Below are 27142 nucleotides of genomic sequence, written 5' to 3' on the forward strand. Positions count from 1 at the left end.
GCCCTTGTCTTCTAAAGAGCAGCACAGCAGCAAACCATTAGCAGCAGAGAGCACGTGATCTTCAGGCACATCACAATACTGTGCTGCTGCTTTAAGGTCCCCTGCAGCAACTCCCACTTTACAGTTGATTAACAGCAGATTCTATATAGCAGATGATCACGGGCCCCATCCAACTAGGTCTGCCTAATGAAATCCAGGGACCATTATCTGGAAACCACAGATCAGCAGGTTGTTTTTGAGAAGGAAATTAATAAGAAAAATTTCTGAAGACCACAGTCCCTGGACTGACAAATTCTCCAGCTGTATCACAGAAACTGATCATGTTTCATGATATTTATGGATAAAGGGCTTCTCACATGCTGTGCGCCAGAAGCAAAGATAAATGTGTGCCAGCTCACCTGTGTATATTCAACAAACTGGAAGCTGATAAATTGCACTTGCCTATCACCTACACCGCCACTGAAAGTACCACTGAACAACACTGACAGCACTGCAAATGATTCACTATTCCCCAGAATCCTTCATGTGCCCCAAAAGCAATTGCTTCCATCAGTGCTGCCCATTTTCATTTGGTAAACAGTGATATTTCACCTGCTTTACAATTGAAGCTAAAAATAACCTCTTTCATTTCATAACCTCATCAGAAATGTGTTTAATGCAGCAGCACAAGCACTGGGAACAAACTGGGGTTACGAATAGCTGTGAAGAACCAACAGAGGATCAAAGTAAATTAGGCATCAGAAGAACCATCTCTCCCTCTTCGGGAGGGGACTATGCTTTGAACAGATTACAAACTACCACAGGTTGGAAATGAACACATCCTCTTCAAAAACACATTTCCAAGAAAAGAATTAAAAACACTCTTCATAGCTTTTTGCCCCCACATATTTATTGAGCAAAATACAACAAAACAAAACATAGACAAACACAAAAAAGTCTGCGTTCCTCACGCCTCATCTGTAAGGCAGTCCTTTAGAATGAACAGCAGGGAGCTCCTCCGAGTACAAAGGCCAAGAGAGACCAGAGTGCCACAATACCAGAGACTCTAAAGGGCAAGAATAATAAAATGCTGTTAGGCTACTTGTATTTAGGGCTTAATTTTGTTGTTATTAAGCAGTGAGATTCTTTCCCAAACATTATCAGACCAGAAATTCACCCTTCATGAACATTGCTGTCACCACCTCACAAAAGGGTTGTACTTTGAATCTGGAATTCTCTCCTAACTACTGAGCTTTCAACTCTGCTGTAGAAAAAACATCTATCCCACACCTGGGAGACACTGCCTCTCTCCCCTCAGGCTTATTAGAGCTAGCATTACAGTTCATTAAGATAACCCTCTGTTATGGTAGCACATACACAGTGTTGTGTTACCCACAGGGTAACATTCCCCGGTTTAACCTGGGTCAAGATTAAACTGCAGTTGCCCAGGGCTGAACGCTCACAAGTAGCCACCCAGCAGCTGGCAAGTGAACCTCCTCCTGAACCCCTTTTTCTCTTGAAGAGCTGGCAGAAAAGAACACTGCAAAAGAGCAGCAGACTGCTGCCATGACAGGGCCAGGCACCCTGAAAGGCACACTCTCCCCCTCCCCCATTCCTGGGATCTCCGTAACTCACTGCAGCAGGCAGCTGATGCTCGGAGAGTGTCTCCAGTGGCGGTAGATGGATACCCCCAGGCGAGGGGGATGGTTAGCATCTCGCAGAACGCGCCTGACGCTGTAATGAAAGCAGATGTCCTGAGCCGTGGCTTGCACACTGCTTACAGCACCCCACAGCTCGGGACAGGAATCTCTTCATCTAAGAGTTGTCACAGCAGAGGAAGGGGTGGGATGAAGACTTCGATCAGAGAGTATCAAGGGACAAAAAAAGAAATACTTTCCGGTCACTTACTGCTTAAATTTATTGGAGAGAAGAAGGAACTGGTCCTTTGAAAGCCGTCTCACATCAAAGTGACAAAATGCTTTAAACTCTTGGCGAATCTGCCTTTCATTCAGCCCTGACCAGCCTCGGACATGGACAACCAAGAGAGGCGGACGCTGACAGGGAGCATCTTCCCCAGAAAAATTCTGTAAAGTGTACAATACGGAGACATCCGAGTTCACAAATACTATATAAGCACTACTAATATAATCAGAAAATATGCAAAATGCGACCCAAAATAAGACAAGTTGGACAACATCGCTGTTGGCGTAAAATTATTTTTCTTTTGTCCCAAGATTCTTCTAAACATCATACATAAAAGCAAACGGTCATGATTGCCACGGATAAACCATCAGAGAAACAGCAACGTAAACTAACACCATCTTACAGGATAACAATATGAATATATTTCACAAAGCAGAAATTCAACTCATTTATCATTTTGAAAGATCAATTGTGTCATTTGTATGACAACAATTTCTGCCAAGGTGGGCCCAGGCACTGCTGGGTTTTTGTCCTCTAATAAAGCCATCAACTACGCTACTGTCCCATGCACCCCACAACCTGGTCACAAACCTGCAGTGCATACGCACAATGCTAGCAACACCACCTCGGATGACGTTCACTTTGTTCAGATACTCTGCTAACACGGGGAGATATCGAGAGAAAGAAGAATCAACCTCCACTGCATCACTAAATCAGAAAACAAAAATGGAACAAAGTTTTGTTTCTTCAGCACTGCACTGCTGCACAGTGTCTATGGAGCACAGAGCTCCTGAAGCAGCTCTTTAACTAGTGACAACATAGGTATTTCATATCTTGGCATCTTCTAAAGAAGTCGAAATGCTGCAAGCAAAGGGAAGGGATTTGAACAGCTGCCTATTAGGAACTTAACTGAAGGCACTGAATCACACGGATGTCAAAAAAGGAAACCAATGGGAAATTATTTGACCCTTACCCAAGTGAACTGAACTTGAGAGATTGTTCAAGGATAAAGGAGTCACAATGCCATTTCCCAATCTCTGAGCCACCACATGGCCCCTGATTCCATTTTTTAAATGTCAGCTTTGACATAAAGCTACTACTTTCAGATTATAAAATAAAAATCTAATTAGAACAGTGACATTTCCAGTAAGACTTTCTCTTATTCAAAAGGAAGGCGAGCTTGCAAAGCAGAAATTCAGCCAGAGTGAACTGAAAACAGTTTTCTGTAGAACTCATCCATGTAATGCAATTCTCAGCAAACATTTAAACATCACTCACTCTGTGTATCCGCACAGTAGCAAATGAGCCGACTTCAGAAGAACTAGAAGGAGGAATAATGAGGTGGCATTAGAACAAAGCTAAAGAAAGATAATTAAACGAATGGAAAGCAAAAACTCACTGAAGTACAGCTAAGTTACTAAGGGCAACAGACTGTATGTAACAAGTATGTCTTAGTATGAAATAGAGCTATGGAGGAGGAAAGGAATTGCCAAGTCCCCACACAAACTCTGAAGAAGTGTTTAAGAGGCATTTTACCTGAACCACAGAGAAATGCATCATAGCCTGCCTCATGAGGACATTTCTTCTCAGCTGTAAGTGTCCAGCAAAAACAAAAAGGAATGAACACCTTTAGCACACTGAGTATACTGCTCCACTGCAGAATCCTAACATTCATAAGATCCACTGTTGTGTTTTGGAGGTGTGTGTCCCCTCTCAGCAGTCTCCTTCCTCGCCCTCAAACCTTTACACCCAACAAAGTCTATGCTTCTGCCACGCATTTTAAAATTATACCAACACAAAGGCAGCAGTTACATGAATGTCTGAAAAGCTTAGTGAGATGACCATTAAAAAAACTGTAGCTTTTATAAGGATCTAAAGAAAACTGTGTTGTATATGTTATTGATGGTATGGGAACCATTTCAATACAGAGCAGGCCCTGCACTGCAGGACACCTTGCTGCCATGAGAAGCCACGAAATGTCTGCCTTGCAGCCAGTATCACACCACATACTGAACACAACCTCCTGTACATGAACCACTGAGCTTCTGCTACTTTCCAGGACCTCCCTGCCTTTAAGCTCCTACTACTTTCCATTCTAGGACTGCTGCTTCCCACCTCCCCTTGCCCCTTCCAAGCCCAACTTAGCAACATGATGTAAACCTGCCCTACATTACCCTCAGCAGCTACCAGGGACATGCAGAATACATGACATTTTGGGAGCCCAGGCTTTGGGTCTGGACAAAAATGTGTGCAAATTCAGTAGACCCACTGGCACTCACTCATGCCTTGCATGTGGATATCCACAGGGTACAACAAACCCCTTTTTAGCTACCTGACTTTGAAGATCTGCTTACGAACATACCATATCTTGAGCAGTCACTTGCAGGAGTTATCACTGGGCATGCTGAATCTTTGGAATTCAGGTTGCTGCTGAAGACAAGTGGGTGTATAAGATTTTTGCCTTTCCTCAGTACGTTATAGACAAGTTACTGTTCTCTAGTGACCTCTGACTTCACTTCAGAAAAAGCTACTGAAGACTTTAAAAGGAACTTCGGTAGTATTCTATGAAAAGGCTAGGATACTTGAAAACTAACTCTTAAATACTTCCTCAGTCTCTTCCCCTAGTCAAACCTTCTAAGCTGCAAATCTGCTCTAACTGCATACAAAAAGTGTCAGCCAAACTAAAAATCAATGGAAAACTCCAAGGAAAGGAGGTGACTAGATGGTTCTGAAATTGCGTTCATGTCAAATTTGCTAAGAAAAGCAAAATTTTGCCAGTTTCCCCTCATCCCTCTATTCCCAAGAAGGAGATACAAAATTAGTGCTTATAAATATAGTACTGGGATTCTGAGGTGTTTTTTCTTTGTTTGTTTTTAGCAATTTATCTACAAGGGAAGCACAAAACCAAAAAAAAACAACCAAACAAACAAACAAAAAAAAAAAAAAAGAGAACTCTTCTACCACATCATGGCACACACTCTGTTTGAACATCGTAATTAGTTACTGCTTTGGGCTCAGTGCAGCCATTTCTTGGGAGCTGTCATTTGCAATTAGGGTGTATTTTCACTGAGACCTGAAACTCACTCATTTCCTAACACAACATAAGCAACATACAACTTCAGAGTCAAGGCTGTCTGCGAGCCAAACTCATGACAAATGAACTACCAGTGGTACAATATGAAAAGCGACTTAGAACAAATAATTTATTTCACAATTACTTTACAAGACAGATGAGCAAATCTTTTGCTTTTAAATTTAGAAAAACAAGAAACCAGCTGAAAAACATTTGGGAGGAGGGAAAGTACAGAATACGTGAAATAACTGACTTTGAAATATCTTTCCCAAGAAAACAAAGGGATTGTTGAAGGCTTTATATCCCACCACTTACCTACACAAAACTGAATATATCTCCAAAAGATTAGATACTCGAGGAAATGGATGCTTCTGTAAAAGAAGAACGTATTAGAAAACCGACCAAGACAGACCTCATGGTAAGTGAACTCATCTGCTGGTACTGCCGATTCATTAAATGAGAACTAAAATCAGAATGTCTCAGGGCAACAATCACAGTTCTGTAACCACAGAGCACTGAGGAAAGATATCCTCTCTTTTGGGCGAAAGACAAGCATTACCTCCAAATGTAAAGACCTTCACATCTTACCTTCCAGACAGATTTTGTTACAGTCTTGGTGTCTATGAGGACAGGAAACAGGTTGTGAATGTTTCTTTTAAACTCCTCATAGCTTTCTGAAAGCAAAACACATGTGAAGAAAGACAGCATAGAACTGAGGGAAAGCCAATGGTATTGCAAATGAGTAAAAAAAGAGAGGTGAAGCCAGAGCAACAACGTACTGCTCCAACAGTTAAAGCTCCGAAGAGGCAACTAGTACTGCTGCTTGCCAAGCACTGTGGGTGGCAAGTGACCACTGCCGCATCCCCATTGCAAAGGCAGCAGCCTGGGGACAGCACCTATGTACAGCATTACCTGGAAGGGGCTTGTAGAACTTGTCATGAAGATGCATAAGGTCCATAAGCATGTTATGTCCCACCAGGGGCTATGGGAAAAATACAAACATAACAGCCCATTGGAGCATATTTTTGAAGAAAGCTCAGAGACAACCAGCTCTCATGCTCAACACACTCAACAGCTATAACCCTTTCCTCTGGCAGACAGCATCCACACACTCACCCAGTCATTCAGGCTGCAAGGCTCACAGGAAGATTACTGCTTTCAGAAAATAAGACTTGTGGATTCACGGAGTGGAGTATTTTTTCCAGAAGCATTCTATTTTCAGTGGACCTAAGGAGCTAGGTGGATTCATAGTTCAACTGAACGCTGGTAAAAACCTTCCAGCGATCACATTTATAAGCTCACTCACAAAGGCAGGGACAGCCTTTGCCTGCACATCACACAGTCTTCTGAAGCTGAGATTCATTCAATCATCTGCATACAGAACAGAAGAATTCCCACATATAATCAGACCAATGGTCCACTGGGTTCAATAAACTGGTCTGTCACATGCTGAAAAAAAAGAGTAACTTGCCCAAAAGGCAAGAATCTGCTCAGCTTCCTTAGATGGTGATTCATGCTGTGTAACACAAGGATTTTTAACATTGCAGACTCCTGCATTTTCTCAAATGAAATAAGAAATACATTGCAGAATGGGTTCTGGTTCCCTCTCCCCTGGCTGCACTTGGATTGCAGCAGTAATAGAAAAGTAACACAGGGAAATCAAGTGTTTGGATCCGTAATTCTGAGCATGCTTTGGGAGCGGGACCTGGTCAGTAAGAAGATGAAATGTTTAACACTCATTTTTCCTAACCATGACTGCAACGTAAGTATTCATCTCGGTTTTACTGACAACCGGACAGGATGGTCACACCGAATGAGGTGAGTCGTTTAATACAAATTACTACTTTATCTTTTATCATCCCTCTACATCCAGTGTAGCAGAATAAGGAAGAGAGTTAAAATGGGATTAGGGATAAGGTATTTTACCTTCTTGGCTTTAACAAGTGTCTGGAAGAGGTTAGTGAAGCCCCGGGCAGATAGGAGAATGAGCTCCTTCCGGCAGGAGTCATAAGGAGAGTTCTCCAGAAGCCAACGATGCTGTGGACTCACTTTTTTCACCATTACCTGAAAAGAACAGTTATTGGGTATCTCAGCATCCCATGCTAGTTGTATGTACATTGCTTACTGGGGTTCAGTAATGCTGAGGACAAGTTCAGCTTGTAGGCTATGAAGGATGGAGAAATAGTGCATCCCCCTGGGAGCACAGGACTGTCTCACTTCTCTTTCGTATGGAGACCAGTGCTCCAGTAACAGAAGAGACCTGCTATAAGGGTGTCTTATTAATGCTTCTTTTTTTAAGAGGACAGTTCCTACCACAGGCTTTTTTGGAGCACAAACAAACATAATTCAATGTAACTTGATACAAATATGGTAAGTTGGTAAGTTCATGGCACCAGAAAACCCGCCAGCAATCACATAAACCGAGTCCCCAAAGGCTACACTTCAGATGAGAAGGTTGAGTAAATCTGTCACTCTGTTGACACTGGTTATCAGACCAAAATAGTACCAATGAAGAAAAAAAAAATACCTCCATGATCTACTTTAAGCAACTGACTGGTAACATACTCATACAACATTTTGAGAAGTCCACAGCCATAGATTTAATTCAGAAAAAAATGCACCAAATGTAAAATAGCAATAGCAAAACAGCAAGCCACAGAACAGACAGAGTACAAGCCTTCAAAGCAACTACATGGCAAAAGTCATCAAAGGAAAAACACCAAAAAAAAGGCTACAAACTGTACATTCTTGTAGAGGTATTGAAAGAGAGATCTAGCAAGGTCTGGAGACACAGAGAGGGTCCCCTCCAGAAGTGCCCCAAGGACAAGCACTTCCAGCTCAAGGTATTTTGTGGCTACAGGACAAACAGAAACCAAAGTTACTGAGTTTTCCGGATTTCTTTTCTTGGGATCCCATAATGAACAGTTCCCAGAACATTCTTTTGTCACAGTCTTCTCCTCCTGGACCCTATCATTAAAAGCAAAAGCAACATTTCAAGGTCCCTGCAAGAATGCCAGTCCTATCTGTCTAGATAGAAACCCTCTTTTCAAAAGGTCCACATCTCCATCTCACCTTCTTGTCTCCAAGAGGTTGTGTCCAAACATTTTGGAGAGCTTGTCTCAGAACCAGCTGAACTTCAAACACCTGATAGCCTGAGACAAAAGAGAAAAAAAGAAAAGTAAAAACTTCATAGGTACAGACAAGCCTATTTAGGAAACCACATTTTTCTAGGCAGGACTGACCAGATGCTTCTCCCCCACTGTACATACAGCATATACTCCCGAATGTATGATCTTGGTACATTGCCATACATGATGACAGCAAAAAAAACCCAAACAAACAAACAAAATCCCCACAAACAAACAAGAAACACCACCCCACCCCATTCCCAGAAAAAAACTACAAACAAATGAAACAAAAACAAAACAAAAAAAAAAAAAACAAACAACAAAAAAGGTCACAGCAATAATAAGCTTTAGCAAGGACACAGAGGAAAGGAAAAGACTAACTGAAAAAGAAGAGGGACGAAGACTACTATCACAAAAAAGACCATCTGTGATTTTGGAAGGTTTCGGTGCAACACACACAGAAGCCAAGCATGTATTAGAGGGAAAAATGCATTTCCCCCCACAGATGATAAGGAACTAGCCCAGTCCCCTTCTGAACAGCATTCAAAAAAGACACCTTAATTAGTCTTACTGTTTACTTAATAGTCTGTCTTGTCACAGGTGCTCACCATTGCCAGACCCTATTAAAATATTAGTATCATATCTACTACAGCTGAAAAAGCAGATACAAAACACAGCACACTCTCCAACCCCTGTATTTCACACTCTGCAAAAAAAAAAACCCAACAGACAAAACCTTAAATACTTTCTGTCCTTCGTAACCTTTTCTGTATTTTATTCCCTGATCTAGAGTGTCAAGATTTGGTTTCTGTGAGCAAACCTACAAACTCTTTCTCTGCTACAATTCCCTGTCCCTCAGCTCTATAGTGCACTGGCATATATAACTCCTTGATGCTCCACATGAGACAGAACAAACTCTGAAAGGAGACCTGCTGTTCACTTCTCCAAGGAGAAAAAAAAACAAAAACCAGACCACCCAGGATTTAAAACAAGTTTAAAAGTTTTCCTGATTCAGAACAACTACAAATTCTTCAGTTCCTGCTCAGAAGAAGCACAAAATGGAAGTCAGTTACCAAAAAGCATGGTCCAAGTACCTAGACATTCACTTCACTATAGGAAAACTCACCACCCCAGTGGAGCAGAAAGGCAGAGCCCAGAGCTGAATGCTGACAGGAGCAGAGGCAGAGACAGGGCAAAGAGTTGTAAGAGCAGGATGGGCACAGGTGCCCATCTCAACAGGTTCTCTCTCAACAGAGCTGTTTAACAGAAGAGGTAGCGAAGGACAGTAGCAGCCCCAGAGGTTCAGGAGATGTGATAAAGCCACTCAGAGCCCACAGATGCCCAAGGGAGGCACCCCGTTTCATACCGCTCAGATCCTGCAGAATCAGAGTCTCCTCTTCCTCTGCTGCACCCACCCAACAGGTCACTTCATCAATAGCTTTCTTCAGCACATCCCTGTTCACAACACTAAAGCAGGATCAGGTGGAAAGAGGCAAAGCGTGAGAAAGAGCTCTTTACCATATACTTTGCTGTGGGAATGCAAAAGCATCACTTCCCAACATTCACCCAATTCTCCAGACTACATCCTGTGATCTCAGTCTTCCTTTGGAGAGACCACAGTGTGCTGGAAATGCTGGTGACAAGACATTCAGGCCAATAGGCTTTAATATTTCTACAGAACGCGATCCTAGTGAAGGTAAGCTGTCAACACAGTCAGTACTGAGGACCCACCTCTCTAAATAGTGCTCACCTGCTGATGTTCCAGCTACCCGCTAAGAGATGCTGGCTAAAGATCTTCTCCTGTACCTCATTCATGTATGGGATTCCATCTTTGAGGAACTGAGGTGGGGGGGGGGGGGGAAAAAGCTAGGCTGGTTACTCTCCCTTGGACTTTCTTGCAGCAAATCAGAGAACAGCAGGTTAGCCAGGTCCAAAACCTGCATATACTTCAAAGATGCTGCTGTGCCTCATTCTCAGAATATCCTCTTCAAAAATATAAACTGTAGGTAATCCAAGATGCATTCTTACATAAAGGAAGCATGTTTAGATATGGAGGAAAGAAAAGGATTTTTGTCAACTGTAATATTATTTTTTTTGCTCTGCTTTTACCTTTCCTTCAATGAGATACTTCAAGGGTCAAAATACCGATACCAAAAAGTCAGAGACAAAACTCTAATTCTTAGTTTGGAGTTTTAGACAGCAGGCGTTCTTTATTTTTGGCACCAGATGCATGGGGGACGACATGCCCAACATGCATACTGACTCTCTTCACTGTTTATCTTTATATGGCCGATCTACGCACATTAATGACATTTCGGAGAAACGATTAGCATATTCATTACAGTTCCAAGAACTACTTATCATATCTACACCCTTACTACGCATGTGTGGCCTAACGGGTCAGGGGTCCTCCAGTGGTTGTTTGGGATATCTTTATCCGTTCTTCATTCTCCTCTTTGTCATCTTCCTCTTCTTATTCTTTTCATGACCTTCCATTCTTCTGGCCCTCTTTCAGCACTCTGGGGTCACATCTTGGTTTCAGACTGGTTCTTATCTACTTAGTAAACTATACAATGCAGTGTTCTACTAGTAGCTAAACTACATAATACAGACTTGTACAGCTGGGCAACATTGTGGATACATAGCTACAACATTTACAGCTAAGCACACTGGTAAAATTCCTCCAGTATCAACATCATGATGCTTCCTGTCCAAAAATTGCTAGAAGTGCTCTTACGAGATGACATAGTCTGAATTTTATGGGAAATGTGGTAATATGTAAGATGCAGGTAAACTGAGATTTCCCCACCTTCATGGCTAGTAAAAATGCCCACTGGGGTCTGTTCAGTAACTCTTTGGCTCACCACAGACAGGTTTCCTTTTTTTGAGGTGGAGAAATCTGTATGGCTGACATACATGGGATTATTGCCTCTACAGCAGTTCAGAAAAACCAGCACTCACTCTCCCTGTTGATAATGAACCACATGATGTGTTCATACTTTAGCGAGATGCTGTTTACCCCAGAAATGTAGCATTTAGGGATATTAATCCTAATTTCTCCTGTAATTGCACAGACTTCCTCTGTTCTAGATTTCTGGCAGAAAGATTACATACCTTATTATAGTCAAAGCCATAATGAGACAGGAACTGAATGCTAGATGCAGAGAGGGCAAATTCAACATCCGTAACTCCCCATGTTGAAGGAAAGAGAAAAAAGTTGTATGAATGTACCACATACCTACAATGAAAAGAAAAATATGTCTAGAAGGTAATTGTAAGAAATAACTCCTCGCAAGAGAATTCTGCATAAAATCTCAACTGCACTGTCATAATTAAGACAGAAAACTGCTTTTTAACTTACTTGTTCGAATTTTCATTTGAGAATATTGCCAGCCCTGCAAGAGAGAGAAATCTCTGTTGAAATGGCAATGTTTAGCTAGATGTCTACAGATACTGTGAAAATTAGATAATGGCTGTAGGGATCCCCCCCCCCCCCCCCCCCCCCCGATGGAGTACATGTTTTCCATTCACTAACACCACAATGCAAATCTTAACAGCAACTGCCAGGCCACTCCCCTGCTCCCTGAAAGTGAAACAGGGACAAGCTTTTAGTGTTAAGTGGGAGAAGGAATAGAGTCTGATAAAATAGCAAATAGACTGAGCATTGGGTGAGAAGAGGCGAGTTGGTGATGAAAATCTCCAACTATGCATACATAGGTCTGTGGGTCCAACTACACCACAAAAGGGTTTGGAAGGAGCTAGGCACCACAGAGGACTGAAACATGTTTTTTACCACTTAGGTTCTTTTTTTTCTATTAATCCCTAAAAAGCACATTAAGATCTTACATAGCCTAAGTCTTTGAACAATATTTTAAGCGGTTTTGGAGCCGATTTCTTGACCTCTAACTGGTTCTTAACCGTTAATAACCCTCCTCTACCACCACAGGCCCTTTCTTAAGCTGATATTTTTTTTTTTATTTAGGAATATCAGAAATACTAGCCTTCATGTTCTTCTAACAGTCCCCTTACTCATACACTACACCAACTGCCACAGCTTTGACTAGGAGCTTGTCCCCTGCTTCTTGCTTGCATCCTGTTTTAAAAGCCCTGTATTAGTACCTGCCATCTTTAAATATGAACAACTTTAGACCAGTAAAAAGTATATGGCCCACCCGACTCTACATTATTTAAAGTACTGAAAAGTTGATATAATTCAAACATCAGAGTGAAAATAAAAAAAAAAACCAAAACCTACCACAGCAAACAAATGTCTCTGTAACAAGTGAATTAAAACCACCAGCACCTGCAGGGCCTGCCAGCTTGCAAAAGGGCAGCTCCCACTAAGACCTCGGGAGATTATTTTCTGTGTCAGAACAGCACTTACCAAGCTGAGTAACAGTGAAGCGCTGAATGCTCTGCCTGGCCTTCAAGTACAGTTCCACAGGGGAATCAAACAGGCTACGAACAAAACCAGAATTGGAGGGAATGGAAACAAGGAGGTTTGCAAATACACAGGCAGCTCTCCCAGAGCTAGAGCAACAAGTACCCCTCACATTTCCAGCCCAACAGCTTTTACCTGGGCTTGTTATTTTGGGTGGCAGTTGAATGTAACCCAGTAAACTCCATATCAATGGCTGGGACGTGGAAAGGAAACAAAAAAAAATATGAAATACGAAGCAGGTACTTTGCCAGCATCAGAACAAGAATCTCCAGAACACCTCTCTATGCCGTAACCTGTGTCAAACCCACAGCTCAAGAAAAAAGGCAACTGAGATGAGAGTGTGTATAGTTAACACACACCACGACCCCCAGCTCACTGCGCTGCGGCCAGCACGGCAGAGGGCTCGCTCCCCACCGCCGCTGCCCGCTTTAACGCCCAGCGCCCCAGAGCTCGCCCTACGTGTACACACCAGCGCCATTATCTGCGCAAATACGCCTCAGCGCCAGCCACGCCGGAGCCTGGCCCTGCGCCAAGCGGCTCGCAGACAGCGGGGACCCAGCCGAGAGCCCCCCGGCCGCGGCTCACCCAGGAAGGCGGCGCGGCGGACGCGGCCCCGCAGACGCGGCAGGCGCCGCTCGAAGGCGGCCGCCCCCATCTCCATGGCGGGCTCCGCGCTGCCCCGGCCCTGCGCGCCTGCGCACACCGCCGCCGGGGCGACCCTCGCCCGGATTTAAGGAATCAGGCGGGCCGCAGCCATGGGAAGCGCAGGCTGAGCCGGGCGGGAGGGGACGGGACGGGGCAGCCGCCGGGCACTGAAGGCGGGAGGGTGAGGCTGGAAGCGTACGAGGCCGGGGAGCCGCCGCGCGGGGCCCTCACTCGCGCCGCCTCATCTTCGCCAGTAAAGCTCGGGCAGCTACGCCGTCCCCGAGCCATTGAACATTACGAAACGGCACCAGCTGCTAGGTAAATTAAACGCAGTAAAACACCAGGATGATTTTTAAGAACGCTCCGGATTCAGCCGCTGGCGGAGAGGAGCGCGCCGAGCCGGAGCCCGGGCCCCGCTGAGAGGGGCCGCGCCGGGAGCGCCGCCGGCCCCGGGCAGGGGAGGGGAGCTGAGCTGGCGGCACCGGCCGGCGGCCACACGGCGGGACACGCAAAGGGAAAGGGGCTTCTTACCCCCTGCGGCTGGCATTTGTGCTGCTTCCCTCCTAGACGGGTGGGGCTGAAGCAGTTCAGACCTAAGGGGCTGCGAGAAAGCTGCAGGGATGAGTTGGGGGAGTTTGATCTTTTTACCAAATGTAGCACATAACTTTATTACGATTCTAAACATTGACATGATTACTGTATTTCGCTAAATTAGACTGGCAGTGTACAGGGATCGAGTATCTAAGCATTTCCAGGGTTCAGGTTAGAACAAATGCAAAATCAAGTATGAAAAATAGAACATACTTTAAAATTCCTGAATTCTTAAGTAAATTCTGTTAACCTGTCCAGCTGAACTATGGCAACAGTTTATTCTAGCCTTAAAGGTGTCGATAATTTTAGGATCAAGAATATGACATAGTCCCGTCCATTTAAAAACATTTTATTGTAAGACGTCACATTCCAACTTTTTCCAGCTCTGAACCTTCACTGTGCTGCTACGTGCACCTAAAGAAGTGATCGTTGTTCCATGGAAGGTTTTCCCAACAGTCTCCATTTTACCGATAGATTCTTTGTGGCTCACGCAGAACGACACCACCCTCCTCCATAGCTTTTTCAAATTCCTGAATCTTGTTTAAAAGATAGAGACACAAATAAATACAAAGAAAAAGCAATTGGCACCAGAATACCAACAGGGACATGTTACATGGAAGGGCAGAGGTTAACAGTCTCACTGAAGCATAATTCCAGGAACCGCAGCTTGTCAAAGCTACCCTTTTGAGCATTGCAAGAAGGGATTGTCAAGCCACGTAAGCAAATTAATGGTGAAGTAAAATTAATGCTTAAAAAGGAACAAAGAGCCAAATAAGTGTAAGGAGATGGGTACTTGCCGAGTCACAGCGACGCTCCCAGGGGATAACAGCTTTGAAGTTCACAAAGTTGATTCCTGCTTCCAAACACCGCTGCGCCATTACGCGGCCAAGGTTTTTGCATGCTGCTACTCCCTTAGGACTATATAGGTGTCTCTTTATGGCCCACTCTCGGGTAGAGGCAGATACCACAATATCCCCATTGGGGCGCTCAACAAAGGCTTCTACATAATGCTGTGTGCGCTCAAGCCGTAATCTGGGTGCAGGGAAGAAATAACATGGGATTGTGATGTCTTTTCCAGATGCAAAGAGAGAACACACACAAATGCTAAAAGGCATTAAGTGATTCACTTCATGAAATGGAATGTACTAGAACTATTAATGTAATAATGAATTCTTAATATTGCTTTTATTACCTAGGATTTTGCTTATTGGGACATAAAATAGGACTCATTATTAGTTCAGTAGAGCGAAATTCCAAGAGCAACTTTTCACTTGTTACTCAGGTGCACAGTCCTACACCAACTCACGCCAGCACTCCAAACCAAGCACTGTACACCTGCACGGCGTGCTGCAGTGATCTATTACCCAGATCAAGGAAACTGCTCCAGCAGAAATGTAATTTCAAGTTTGCTACGCAGTCTCTTACAGGCTTGTGCTTACATGGCAAATTAACTTGTCAGGATCGGCAAGTGATCAAGCAGGACTTCTTAAGCCATAACACACAACTAAAGTATTGGGAGCAACTATTTCTTACTGTACTGAGACAATATCAGATTTCCAAGTATGAACACATTGGACATACTTCTCACCTCAAAATAAATTATTTTGAATGCTCAAGTTAAGAACTACTTAATGCAATCAGCATTAAAAAAAAAAAACAAACTGCCCAACACAAAACCCACATACACACCCACCCACCCACCAGATGATTACAGTGCCTCAAATAAAACAATGATGCATGGTCAGCACAGGACTAGGAGAATCCCAAGTCAAATGGCAGTTGCTTAAGCCATGTTACTGCTACCTTAACAGGAGATGGAAAGATCTTCACCGCATATGCCAACTTTAACATGATGCTAGCCTACTGTTCTCTGAACACAAAAGATACCTAGAATAAGAACAACTAAGGGGGCAACTGATTCAGCAACCCAAAAAGCATATTTTGTAGTATTTCCACCTGGTGTTTTTTCTGGGGTTTGGTTTTGTTTTGTTTGTTTTCATTTGGAGTCTTAATTTCTGCTGGTGACCTTCTGACTCACCTATGCCAGAATTCACGCTTTGGCCATGTCGTCTTCCAGCCACGCTCCTTCCTAGCCAGGGCCAACTGCTCCAAGTTCCGAGGATTCCTGTTAGTAAAGTCTGGGGCAACAACCTCATTTTCGCTTGTGTCCGCTTCGGTCTCAATTTTGAGACTGGCTGTAGTTGACACAAAAGAAAAACTTTGGGGGAAAGCAGGAAAAAGATCCCACAGACTTAAAAAAAATATAAAGTAGTGCACACAGTAGAATGAATACGACATAGAATGATACAGCTTGTAAAACTCAGCAGGGCAAAATCAGCGCTTTTTTTAAACATTAAATAGATGAAATAACAGAACTACAAGGTGAACTCTAAACTAAAAATTAAAAGTACATAAAGTTTTAACACTGGTTCAAAACTCATGCATAAAATATAAATTCAGACCTGACTACAAAGTTTCTAGGATTATGACTTCACAGAATATTAAAAGTTCAGCACACAAAGAACCAATAACAGCACTACCAAACAAGAAGGTAAAAATCCTTGGCCCTGTCAGGCTAATCGTCACTAATTAACCTAACAAACACGAATTTGCAGGTAGGTTTGCAAACTCACTCTGCTATACAACGTCTCGGTCCAGAGAAGCACCGGGAGCCTCTCCCCAAACCGACGGGCAGGGCTCCTCCTCGCCAGACCGCCCGCCCCGGCCGGAGACCCTCCAGCAGCGACCCCGTCCCACGGCAGCCCGAACACCCATTACAAGGGGCAGCCCAGCACAAGCCGGGACTTGCGCACGGCGACGCAGCCCCATCGAGACATCCAGCCTGCGGATCACCCTGGGAACGGCCCTCCGCCGCCAGCACGGGGGACTCGGAGCTCTGTTGCCGGCACAGGCCGGCATGGTGAGCCGCAGGGGCCTGACCTTACCCGCTCCACGTGCCTGGAGCCTGCTGGCCACCAGCAGTAGGCAGGTGCGGCTGCTCAGCGCCATGGGGAGCCGGCGTCCGCCACGGCCTCGAGCGACAGTCGCCTATCTTCCCCTCAGGCGCACCCGGGCGCCGCCATTTTGGCGAAGCCGGCACTGTCCCCGGAAGCAGACACCGGCGACTTCCGGCCTCAGTTGATGATGTCACGCAGAAGCGCCGACCACCGTCGCACTAGGTGCGGCCTGTGGGAACGTGTCCCTGTGTCATGTCTGACGGAATAAAGCAGGAAACGTTTTTCCCTGACTCGGAGATCATATTTTAATTTTTCCCCTTGAAAAAGGGCGCGAGGAGATACCGGCCCTGGAACGGGCCTAAGGACGAGGGAGGGTGGCCCAGGACCCGGACTTACGCGGGGCAAGGCGTGGAGGTGCGCTCCCAGCGCCTGCCAAACGCGCAGGGCAGACACCAGAGCGGCTACAAAAAAACCTGCCCACCGTTATTAAAAGTAAACCTGCTGCTGCTTTTGCGCTGCAGGCTGCAGATCTACTGCTACCGCATCACGCACAAGCGGCACCGGAGGCCGTGCGATGTCGCCTACCCCATAGCAGCGGCCGCTGAGCTCCGCTTCAGGGTTACTCTGAGCTTTTACAACCCTTGCCCGCTTTGCGGGGAGCCGGCGCGCCGAGCCCCGCCGAGGTGAGGCCCCAGCGCCGGCCGCGCCCCGGAGAGGAGCGCGCGCAAGCGCGCCTTGCCTTCTAGAACCTGCTGGAAGCGCCCCTGCCCCGCACTCGGCGTGTCGCCATTGTTCGGCCGCGCGCACCAATCGCGGCTTGAGGCTGGGCCGTACCGCGCCCTCGGATTGGGCGGGCAGGGCGTGATCCCGCCCCTCGCACCCGCGGGGCGGTTCCACTCCCCCACCCGCCGGGGGGTACCCAGCATTCCTTGCGGCGCCGTGACCATTCTGCGGCTCCGCGCTGTGCCTCGGTTCTCCTTTTAGCGCCGCGGCCGGGTGGGAAGATGGCGGCGATGGAGGGACCCCTGGCAGTCTTCGGCGAGCGGACCAGCGGCGACACGATCCGCACGCAAAACGGTAACGGCCGCGCACTGCCGGTAGGGGCTTGATCAGCGGTGGGGGGAGGGGCAGGAAGGAGGTAACATGGCGCGACTGTTACTGCTGCCATGTGCTTACATGCCTCAGGCCTCTCCTGGGCAGGGCCTCGCCCTGCCGTCAGCTTCCCTCAGCTCTGGGCCGTTAGGAGCCGTTGAGAGGGCCGCTGCCGCCGGAGGGAGGGCGGGTGGCACTGCTCCCTCTCCGCAGTCTCCGCGAGGAGACGGGAGGCTCGCGCAGTCCCGCGCCGCTCCCCGCTGTGAAGCGATCCCGCGTCCCTCACAGTTTCTTGGTAGAAGTGTACGCCGGGAGGGGGGCGGCTGCCGACTGCATGCCGGCTCGCCTCCCTCCCGAGCTCGTAAGGCGTGAGCCGGCAAGGCCTGCAGACTGGCCGAGGAACCGCGGTGGGGAAGGGGCGGCTGGGGAAGCTTACAGCTACAGCACGGGGAAATAAACTGCTGCTGAAAGTGGAGACCGTCCTCAAAATGAGTGTTTTTGACTGTAGTTTTCAAAGACGTTCCACATTTCTCAGGATTTTATCCCGAATCAAAGGGGAAGGCTGCAAATTCCGAGACTGTTCTCAGTTTCGGAGTAGACAAAGGGGAAGCTGAAGTCTTGCTTCCTGATGGTCCTGAGAGTCGTGTATCTGTGATGATACTCTAGGCAGAACACTTAGAATGAGAATTACTTTAATCTACACCTGAGATTCTGCTTGGTAATGGGACCTTTGATACAACTGTTGTTTCTTTCAGAGAGCTGCTCTTTACTTCTCCAAAGCAAAGGAAATGGTTGTATTGTTTGAAATTCAGTGTGAAGGTGTGAGTTGTAAATATTCCCATTATACTACCACTTTTTCAATTTCCAGATTAAGTGGCTATGCTTGTGGGATAAATAAAAACTTGCCATGGTCTGAAGGAAAAGGTTGACTGTATCTTTTCCCTATATGAAATTGGCAGAACATCCTTCGGACAAACCGCTGTGTTAGAGGTTTCATGTTATTTTAGTAGTGACTAAAAGGTCACTTTTGACTTTCTTGACTTAGAGAATAAGCGTTTTGTTTCAGTCGCAGATCTGATCAAGACAAAAAGATGTGTTACAGATTGGTATGTGGTGATACCATTGGTTTTTATCTGCCTGGAACTGAGGAGTAAATGAGTGAAATTTCATGGCATGACTTGGCTGCTGCCACAAGAACCAGTGCTTGTAACTGTTGCTGAGCTCCTGTTATTGCTGTTCTGACCACTGTAGTGTCCTCCATGCCAGCAGAAAATGAATCTTGTTGGTTGGTTTTGCCAGATTAGTTTGCTGAACCAGCTTGGAGGGAGACGTGTGAGGTTTGGCACAGATAGTATTTTTTAGTAGCAGCAAGCCATTACTAGTTTAGCTAGGCTGAAACCTAATCTTGATTAGGTCACTATCTCAAGTTTCTGAAATGCAGATTCTTGGCACGTTTTCTTGTAAACCTAAAAACTTAAATTTTTCTTTCATTTATTCAGTTACTGCAGCATCTGCTATTGCCAATATTGTGAAGAGTTCTCTTGGGCCAGTTGGTCTGGACAAGATGTTGGTGGATGATATTGGGGTAAGTAAGCTTTCTTCAAGAACTGTCAGGAAGACTTACATGATTGTGTAAAAGTGCTTCCACTTAGTGTGTTTCATAGGTCCAGTGTGCCACATTGCTGGTTTTTTCCAGGGTTCTGAGAGGGGGTAGGAGGAGAACTCTGGTAAAATTGAGCATCAGGTAGTGTGTGCTACATCGTTTAAGTTTAGTCTAGTACTGTAGTTCCCATGGTACAGTTGTCTCCTCACTACACGTAAGTTCTTGTCACCACTTAGAAGTGTTGGTCAAATCCAGTTATCCCCACAATATCACCACTAAAGTTGGGCCTTGTCATGGTGTTGACTGGTACATATTGGTCTTCACATTAGGAGAAATACAAAAAAAAAAAATACAACAAATAATCCTGTAACAATTTTAAAGCAGTATTTCATATTTTGGAGTATTTTAAGCAAATTAAGGAACTTTGCCATTGTACAAGCTGCTGTAATAAAATACTGTATTAGAGGGTAGTCATTGCACTCCTACTAATATAGTATGTGCAACATCTTAGATGAGTTTTTGTAACATAAAAACTTTCCAGGTAAAAAGAAAGTGCAGATTTTGCACTGATAACATTTCCGTTGTTAGACTGGGACGCCTGGTTAAAAAGAGATAGTAAACATTTTAGTATAAACAGTTACTTTATGGCCATTTGCAAAGAGTAATTAACTTTCATTTATTTGAATGTTATGAAACCCAAGAGTTAAAACATAATGGAAGTATAATTCATATTAACATTTGATTTCTGAAAATTAGGACGTGACCATTACTAATGATGGTGCAACCATTCTGAAACTACTGGAAGTGGAGCATCCTGCTGCCAAAGTTCTTTGTGAGCTGGCAGACCTGCAAGACAAAGAAGTTGGTGATGGGACAACCTCAGTGGTACGTAGGAAGTTTTGCAGGTGGATGTAGCAGAAGTCAGTTTTTCATTATCACAGTGCGCGTTTTGATTTATCTGTTACAAATCTTGATGCGGTGTCGATCAGTTATACAGAGTGAAAAACAAAAACACTGAAGCTGACTGAATATAGGCAGTTTTTTTAAGTAGGTTACCAAATCCATATTTGTTTTTCTTGAATGATGCTAGTTTCCATAGACAGCTGGTGCATTGGAGTGGTATTTGCTTACAGCGGTTTCATTATTTTTTCCTTTCTTGAGGGTTGAGGATAGACTCTGAATTAAGGTTCTTAATTTTTAACTACCGTAAGAAATTAAAGTGTGAGGACTAGTAAGGATGCTGAGTGTTGAAAACTTGCCTGACACTTCTGGCACTGTGGGGCAGGGGCTAGGGGGTAGAATCAGGTAGCTTTTACCTGGTGTCAGAAACTATTTGTAATTCTAGATTGCAGGTACTTGTTTCCACTGAGTAGGCATTGGAGAACCATGATTCTGCTTTCCACTTAATGACAATAGGTAGGGGGGTTGTGTATGGAATACTTGTGTTTAGTGTTTGTATTTCAAACAGGTAATTATTGCTGCAGAACTTCTGAAAAATGCAGATGAGCTAGTGAAACAGAAAATTCATCCTACCTCCATTATTGGTGGATACCGACTTGCTTGCAAGTAAGAAACTAATATAGTTGAAGTACATTTCATTTTCTGAGGTACAATAACTGCATGCTTTTTGTTGATTTCTGTATTTGTGACTACATTAATACAGACTTCTTGGTGCAAATTGGGTATGGTTTTATTTTGGGAGAGTCAGCTTTTTTGGTTGGTTTGCTTTTTTTTATTTATTTAATAATGTTGTATTTCTATAATCACATAAAAATGACACATTCCTGTCTGAGAAGATTAATTGATTTCATCCCTGGTTCTTTGAGGTAACATTTAGAGGGGCTGAAAAATGTAAGATTTTTATGTTTTGTGAGGGTGGAAATCTTTACCAATATTTGTCTTTACAGGGAAGCAGTTCGCTACATCAATGAAAATCTTATTATTAACACAGATGAATTGGGCAGGGAGTGCCTAATTAATGCTGCTAAAACATCCATGTCCTCTAAAATTATAGGAATGTATCCTTTAAGTTGATCAGGCTAGTTAAGTGCGCGTGATTGATTGGAGAGCTTGAGTAGCTAGGCTAGTTATCTTTGCAGAAGTTTTTATGAATGGGATATAGTATTGAGGCTGTTTTTATACAGGTGTGTGAAAAACGTTTCACAGATGTTATTATCTGGCACGGGGAAACATAATGCGTTAGTGAGACTAGATAAGGAATTGTGTGAATGGAAGAATGTTACAGAAATGAAGTACTACCTGGGGACTGAAACTAGAGGAAAGGTTACATTTTAGTCCATAGTCACAGGAAAACCTGCATTTTCAGCTTTTGGAATGCATGCTGACCATAGGATAGGTATTTTTGTTAAGGGACAAAAGGCGAGTAAAATGCAGTTATCATACTAGACTGTCCTAATTTTCATACCAGTGTTCAGCTTTAAGAATTACTCTTCCTTTTAATGAAATGGGGAAGAAAGGTAGCACTTCCATGCCTTCCTAGAGCTCATTTTTGGAAACAGTTTTTGACTCTTAGTTTGGGTACTGTCACTGACTTCTTTTTCATAAGCATAATACTAGTTCTCTTCTTCAGTTTTAACCTTAACAAAAAACATTTTAGAGATGGTGATTTCTTTGCTAATATGGTGGTGGATGCTGCACTGGCAGTTAAATACACAGACCAGAAGGGTCAAGCTCGGTATCCAATCAACTCGGTTAATGTTTTGAAGGCACATGGCCGCAGCCAAAAAGAGAGCATACTTGTGAACGGTTACGCTCTGAACTGCGTGGTGGGCTCACAGGGTAAGAGCATATGCTGTTCCACAAAGTTTTTGTGTGGTCTCAGTCCTTAGTCTTTCTGCATGTATGTTCTTGTTATCCCAAAATCTGGGTTCTTCACCTGGTGTGCAAGAGCAATACACACACACAGTCGAGATACTTATTTACTTCATGTCTACGCAGAGGTGGGTGCTAGGTGGTAAATCCACAAAGCTAACACAGCTCTTTACACATGGTAAAACATTTTATATACTTTGAGCAATTGTTCTTTTCACTGTGCATGTTCTGTGAGGAGGGGGCTTTCTTTGCTCAAGGGTGGATCTTTTTGTGTGCTAAGTAGGATAGTTTATTCATAGTTCAAATAATTTTCGGTTCAATCTCAGTAACCATCTGGTTCTCCTTGAGTTTATCTTGTTATTTCTTAACTTGAGGTATTTATGGTGTCTGTTCCTTCTCCCAAGGCCATGTCTTGTTAACTATTTGCAAGGATTAAGTAACATCCTCTGTTTTACAAATTCTTTCTTGCTTTCTGTTACAGCCATTTACATATTGCTTTTTTAAAGTGAGTAATTGTTCTATCATTAGTTGCAAATCATGTGGGTTTTCAATTCCAGAACAATTAAAACAAGAACATAAAAAACCCTTACTGCTTCCCCAGTGGTTTCTAGGTTAGGATCTGCCAGCCAGCAGTGATCCACAGAGCATGGGCAAGTTACTGTAGTTTCCCTAGCTCATTATCAGCGTGGTAACAGTTTCGGGAGGAATGTAAGCACCTTGTTTGTGCAGAGCCATTGTTGCGCTTGTAGGGAACTGTTACATTTAGTGGAGCTGTGTTGTGATTAGGTAGCCTGTAAGATGCAAGACTGATGGGTCATTCGTATTTTGGGGATGTGGTCTGTAAAAAAGCTCACAGAGGTTACAGGAAAGATTAAAAAAAAAAATCTCTCTTTGAAAGTCTTTTTTTAGCATTTTTCTGTACTAGGGCAGAACCGGAGAAGCAAACTGAATAGAAATCTGAAACATGAATGTAACATTAGTTTAAATCTCTAATGCTAACTCGATGTTCTTTTTATTTTACAAAATCTTTTTTCTTGTTTTCTCTTGCTTTCAGGTATGACCAAGAGAATAGTTAATGCAAAGATTGCATGCCTTGACTTCAGCCTGCAGAAAGCAAAAATGAAGCTTGGTGTTCAGGTTGTTATCTCAGACCCTGAGAAGCTGGACCAGATAAGGCAGAGGTGTGTGGAACCTTGAGTAACTGAGACAGTGGGGTTTCAGAGGCTTGTTTTGGTCTCTTCAGTTGAGGTGGCTCGATGTAATTTTGCCTGAGCGCAAGAGGTAAAGATGTTTTAAATGTTAATATTTCTCAACAATACCAAATATTAATGGTAAAAGTCTTCACTTCTGGAAGCAGAACTAGTATTAAGTCAGTTTTTGAGAAATCAGAGTATGTTTGTGCAGCGGTCCCCTCTTGCAGAGCTCTGCATTAAGATTTCAGGAAATGGGTTGACAGAATGTGATTACAGGGTTTAAAATACATTTTTATGTATTTTTATTTGACTTTATCCTCACAGAGAGTCAGATATTACCAAAGAAAGGATCCAGAAGATTTTGGCCACTGGTGCCAATGTTATTCTTACCACTGGAGGTATTGATGACATGTGCCTAAAATACTTTGTTGATGCTGGTGCCATGGCAGTACGAAGAGTTGTAAAAAAGGACCTCAAGCGGATTGCCAAGGCATCTGGAGGTGTGTATATAGAAAAATCAATACCTGTCTCCTCCTTTCTTCCCCCCTCCCCCTTGTTAGGGTATTAATAACTACTTTTCAAAATACAGTTTCTTAACATGCAAGCCATGCAAAGAGAGGATGACTAGAGCTGAGTCGCTTTTAGGTTTTAACTTTACTGTTGCTTTTACGTGCCTTCTGTCAAAGCAGATGACTACCATTAGAGTTGACTGCTGAAGATTTAGCAGGGGGAAATGCTGTCTTGCACTGGGAAAACTGTCCTCTCCTGGAACAGAATCTGTATTAGAAGTCTTCATTAAACACACATTCATAAGCTTCTGTTTGGACAGCTGTGTTAAGTACTTTGTATAGAAAGCTCAAGACAAACGAAGAACTTCTAAATCATGAAATATATGTTGAGAAAAGTTCTGGTACTATACAGATTTCATCTGTCAATTCTTAAATTTGCAAGAAAGCACTTCCATAATGGTAACGCACAGGAGCTTGTACTAGCTGTGGAAAAGTAAGTGTTGTAAAAGTTGAGCAGAAAGAACAGTATTGATTATAAACAGCAGAATACTGAATTGCTACCTGAGAATTAGAAATGGTGTTGAATTTAAGAAAATTCTGCTTACACTGCTTTTATTTCTGTTTTCAATTTCTGTCTTTCTTTCTGTATGCCTGTTCTGGGAAGTCTGTGAAGGATGTGCTGGACTTTGAAGTTAATTTCACTTTTTTGTTTGTTAAAGCAACCATATGTTCAACCCTTGCAAACCTTGAAGGTGAGGAAAGTTTTGAGGCATTAATGCTGGGACAGGCAGAAGAGGTGATTCAAGAGAGAATCTGTGATGATGAGCTGATTCTAATCAAGAAGTAAGGATCCTTTTATTTAAAATACTCAGTTTTGTGAACGCTTTCTACCAAGTTTGAGAAAAAATCCCTTTTATTTACTTTCATGCTGTCTCAGTGGTATGAGTAGTTATATGCATGGGAAAGGGTATACAAGTCCACTGCAAATTAAAAGTGAAAGTATTAGTATTTAATCTTTTCTGCTGGGGCTGGAGAGCTGTTCCATCAGCCATAATGTATGATTACTAGATAGACTTAAAATTCTGTTTATAACAGATTTTTCTAAACTGGCTTCCCTTTACAGACAGTAACAGGAAATTGGTATCATCTGAGTTAATGTCATCTGAAAAAGGAGCTACAAAGCTAAATCTGACATTTATATAGGAAGACAGGGTTTACTTGTGTTGGTTTCATTGACTCAGTCATCTGCTTGGTAGTGTGAAATGGACCATGTTGTTAAAAAAGAGTTTTGGTTTTGTGGGGTTTGTTTATTTGTTTTAATGGGTAAGAAGAGCAACCATTACTAACTGTCTATGCACATGGTATTTTCCCTTGAGGTTTTTAGTATGCCACTGCTGTCTAGTACCTGAAGATTTGAGTATGAATTTAACAGGAACGTACCTTGAATATTGTTTTCCACTGCTACAGTATCCCATCTCAGTTTTTAACTTGCTGTAGTCTTGTTTGTGTGTGAATGACGTACTCCGACCATGGCACTTACATCCCTGCTTACACTGTAACGTTGGCAGTTGTTAATTGCTCACTTGATGGCTATGTAGAAGAGAACTTTCTTAATATCTAATTACATTTTCCCCTTATTTGATGGGAAAACATGTTGTTGGTCATTTTTTCAGCTAGCTTTCTCTAAGTCTTAAGACTCAAACTAGAATCTTGCATATTAGAAACAAAAATGTTTTACTAAGTTACAGTGTGTATGTATAAACATTGAAGAAAAAATCTTAGAAGAAGAGTTTTATTTTCTGTTCAACACAGCTGACATCAGATTCCTTTTATTCCCTAGTACAAAGGCTCGTACTTCAGCATCAATTATCTTACGAGGAGCTAATGACTTTATGTGTGATGAAATGGAACGATCTATACATGATGCTCTTTGTGTTGTTAAAAGAGTATTGGAATCCAAGTCTGTTGTCCCAGGAGGTGGTGCTGTAGAGGCAGCACTTTCCATATATCTCGAAAATTATGCAACCAGCATGGTAAGTCTTACATGAAGAAGTAACAATGCGTATGTGTTAAGACAAGGATAATGTGTATTTTCAAGTATTTATTTTCTTCTACTAGAATTTGGTTCTACAGTTCATGAAAACCTCATCATCATATAGAATGTAAGATACTTCTTTAAAATGGGGGATATGAGTTACTCTTTCTTTGATAATTAGATTCTTTGACATAAAACCAGATTTTGTATGTGAAAACCCCTGCCTGCTATTGACACTCTTGGTCATGGCTGTATTTTTTCCTTTTACTGCAGCAGTTAGTTGAAAAACATTTTCTTCTTTCTAGGGATCACGTGAACAGCTTGCAATAGCAGAATTTGCAAGATCCCTCTTAATAATTCCAAATACATTGGCAGTAAATGCTGCTCAAGATGCGACAGATCTTGTTGCAAAGCTTAGAGCATTCCACAATGAGGCTCAAGTTAACCCGGATCGCAAAAATCTGAAATGGCAAGTATCTGTCTGGAGGAAGAGTATCGAAAGTGGGTTGGTGACTTAGATGGAAAATTGTTCTGCCAGTTTACTGAACAATGATTTGCATGAAAAAAGTAAAAAACACGCTGTTCTCCCTCTGCCCTTCAGTCCTATGTATGTGTCCCTGGCACCTAGTAGTAGTTAAGCCGCATACTCCCAGCTGTACTTCTGCTTTTTCTACCTCTCCATCTGACTGTTGTTTTGCAGGATTGGTCTTGACTTGATCAACGGAAAACCTCGTGATAACAAGCAAGCCGGTGTCTTTGAACCAACCATGGTCAAAACTAAGAGCCTGAAGTTTGCAACAGAAGCTGCAATTACTATTCTTCGGATTGACGATCTCATTAAACTGCACCCTGAAACTAAAGAAGAGAGAGGGTGCTATGAGGATGCAGTTCACTCTGGCGCACTTGAAGAATAACTTAGGTTTTATTTATGTTTGTCTAACTTCTCACTCTTGTAACTAAAACGTTAATAAAAGAAGTGGTTGAATGCTGCTGCTATTTTCTTGTGAACAAACTGATTTTTGAAGGTGAGGGTTGGTCCTTGGCATTGACAATTTTAGCTGTGGCCTGTGTTAACAACTAGAGTGCCTGCAGCAGCCACCCATTAACTGGCAAAAAGTAATGGATTAAGATTATTTCATTT

The 27142-nt window shown here is 43.3% G+C and overlaps 3 protein-coding genes and 1 non-coding gene across 11 annotated transcripts; 2 read left to right on the forward strand and 2 right to left on the reverse strand.

Moving 5' to 3' along the window:
- Nucleotides 1-867: 867 nt before the first annotated feature.
- Nucleotides 868-13965, reverse strand: PNLDC1 (PARN like ribonuclease domain containing exonuclease 1). 8 transcript variants are annotated; one of them, XM_055713365.1, is made up of 19 exons: nucleotides 13130-13965; nucleotides 12680-12737; nucleotides 12488-12561; nucleotides 11465-11498; nucleotides 11218-11341; nucleotides 9854-9942; nucleotides 9470-9558; nucleotides 8048-8127; nucleotides 6902-7039; nucleotides 5888-5957; nucleotides 5564-5649; nucleotides 5291-5346; nucleotides 4265-4332; nucleotides 3439-3492; nucleotides 3181-3223; nucleotides 2511-2610; nucleotides 1888-2063; nucleotides 1615-1713; nucleotides 868-1045 (listed from the first exon to the last, which is right to left on the reverse strand). In XM_055713365.1, the coding sequence occupies exons 1-19, from the start codon at nucleotides 13203-13205 to the stop codon at nucleotides 973-975; spliced, it is 1587 nt and encodes a 528-aa protein (XP_055569340.1). In that variant the 5' UTR covers nucleotides 13206-13965; the 3' UTR covers nucleotides 868-972. The 8 variants fall into 8 exon arrangements, 7 of the variants coding, with proteins under 7 accessions (XP_055569340.1, XP_055569339.1, XP_055569338.1 ...); XM_055713364.1 differs by having other exon boundaries at nucleotides 4265-4329; nucleotides 9470-9570; XM_055713363.1 differs by having other exon boundaries at nucleotides 9470-9570.
- Nucleotides 13966-14113: 148 nt separating this feature from the next.
- On the reverse strand, nucleotides 14114-17398 carry MRPL18 (mitochondrial ribosomal protein L18). Its single transcript, XM_014283119.3, has 4 exons — nucleotides 16726-17398; nucleotides 15819-15975; nucleotides 14578-14812; nucleotides 14114-14316 (listed from the first exon to the last, which is right to left on the reverse strand). The coding sequence occupies exons 1-4, from the start codon at nucleotides 16787-16789 to the stop codon at nucleotides 14245-14247; spliced, it is 528 nt and encodes a 175-aa protein (XP_014138594.1). The 5' UTR covers nucleotides 16790-17398; the 3' UTR covers nucleotides 14114-14244.
- A 248-nt stretch (nucleotides 17399-17646) lies between these two features.
- TCP1 (t-complex 1) lies at nucleotides 17647-26997 on the forward strand. Its single transcript, XM_005443093.3, has 12 exons — nucleotides 17647-17814; nucleotides 19329-19414; nucleotides 20189-20317; nucleotides 20901-20998; nucleotides 21340-21450; nucleotides 22050-22231; nucleotides 23319-23445; nucleotides 23782-23957; nucleotides 24686-24809; nucleotides 25807-25999; nucleotides 26307-26470; nucleotides 26702-26997. The coding sequence occupies exons 1-12, from the start codon at nucleotides 17742-17744 to the stop codon at nucleotides 26913-26915; spliced, it is 1677 nt and encodes a 558-aa protein (XP_005443150.1). The 5' UTR covers nucleotides 17647-17741; the 3' UTR covers nucleotides 26916-26997.
- On the forward strand, nucleotides 18664-18799 carry LOC114016900 (small nucleolar RNA SNORA29). The gene has a single exon (XR_003561667.1). It is a non-coding gene; the product is annotated as a small nucleolar RNA SNORA29 (small nucleolar RNA).
- Nucleotides 26998-27142: the final 145 nt, after the last annotated feature.

Source organism: Falco cherrug, chromosome 6 (genome assembly GCF_023634085.1).
Source record: "Falco cherrug isolate bFalChe1 chromosome 6, bFalChe1.pri, whole genome shotgun sequence".
NCBI lineage: Eukaryota > Metazoa > Chordata > Aves > Falconiformes > Falconidae > Falco > Falco cherrug.

What these genes read in the sequence shown, in the direction of transcription:
- PNLDC1 (XM_055713363.1), bottom strand. Translation starts at nt 13,205, where the DNA reads ATGGAGATGGGGGCGGCCGCCTTCGAGCGGCGCCTGCCGCGTCTGCGG. An exon ending in AAGTGACTGCTCAAGATATG is followed by an intron (nt 3,493 to 4,264) that starts GTATGTTCGTAA and finishes GGACACTTACAG; the next exon opens with CTGAGAAGAAATGTCCTCAT. An exon ending in AGCATCAGCTGCCTGCTGCA is followed by an intron (nt 1,046 to 1,614) that starts GTGAGTTACGGA and finishes CTTGCCCTTTAG; the next exon opens with AGTCTCTGGTATTGTGGCAC.
- MRPL18 (XM_014283119.3), bottom strand. Translation starts at nt 16,789, where the DNA reads ATGGCGCTGAGCAGCCGCACCTGCCTACTGCTGGTGGCCAGCAGGCTC. An exon ending in GCTCCAGGCACGTGGAGCGG is followed by an intron (nt 15,976 to 16,725) that starts GTAAGGTCAGGC and finishes TGTCAACTACAG; the next exon opens with CCAGTCTCAAAATTGAGACC. An exon ending in GGGAGCGTCGCTGTGACTCG is followed by an intron (nt 14,317 to 14,577) that starts GCAAGTACCCAT and finishes CTTTTAAACAAG; the next exon opens with ATTCAGGAATTTGAAAAAGC.
- TCP1 (XM_005443093.3), top strand. Translation starts at nt 17,742, where the DNA reads ATGGCGGCGATGGAGGGACCCCTGGCAGTCTTCGGCGAGCGGACCAGC. An exon ending in GGATACCGACTTGCTTGCAA is followed by an intron (nt 20,999 to 21,339) that starts GTAAGAAACTAA and finishes TTGTCTTTACAG; the next exon opens with GGAAGCAGTTCGCTACATCA. An exon ending in CTGGACCAGATAAGGCAGAG is followed by an intron (nt 23,446 to 23,781) that starts GTGTGTGGAACC and finishes TTATCCTCACAG; the next exon opens with AGAGTCAGATATTACCAAAG.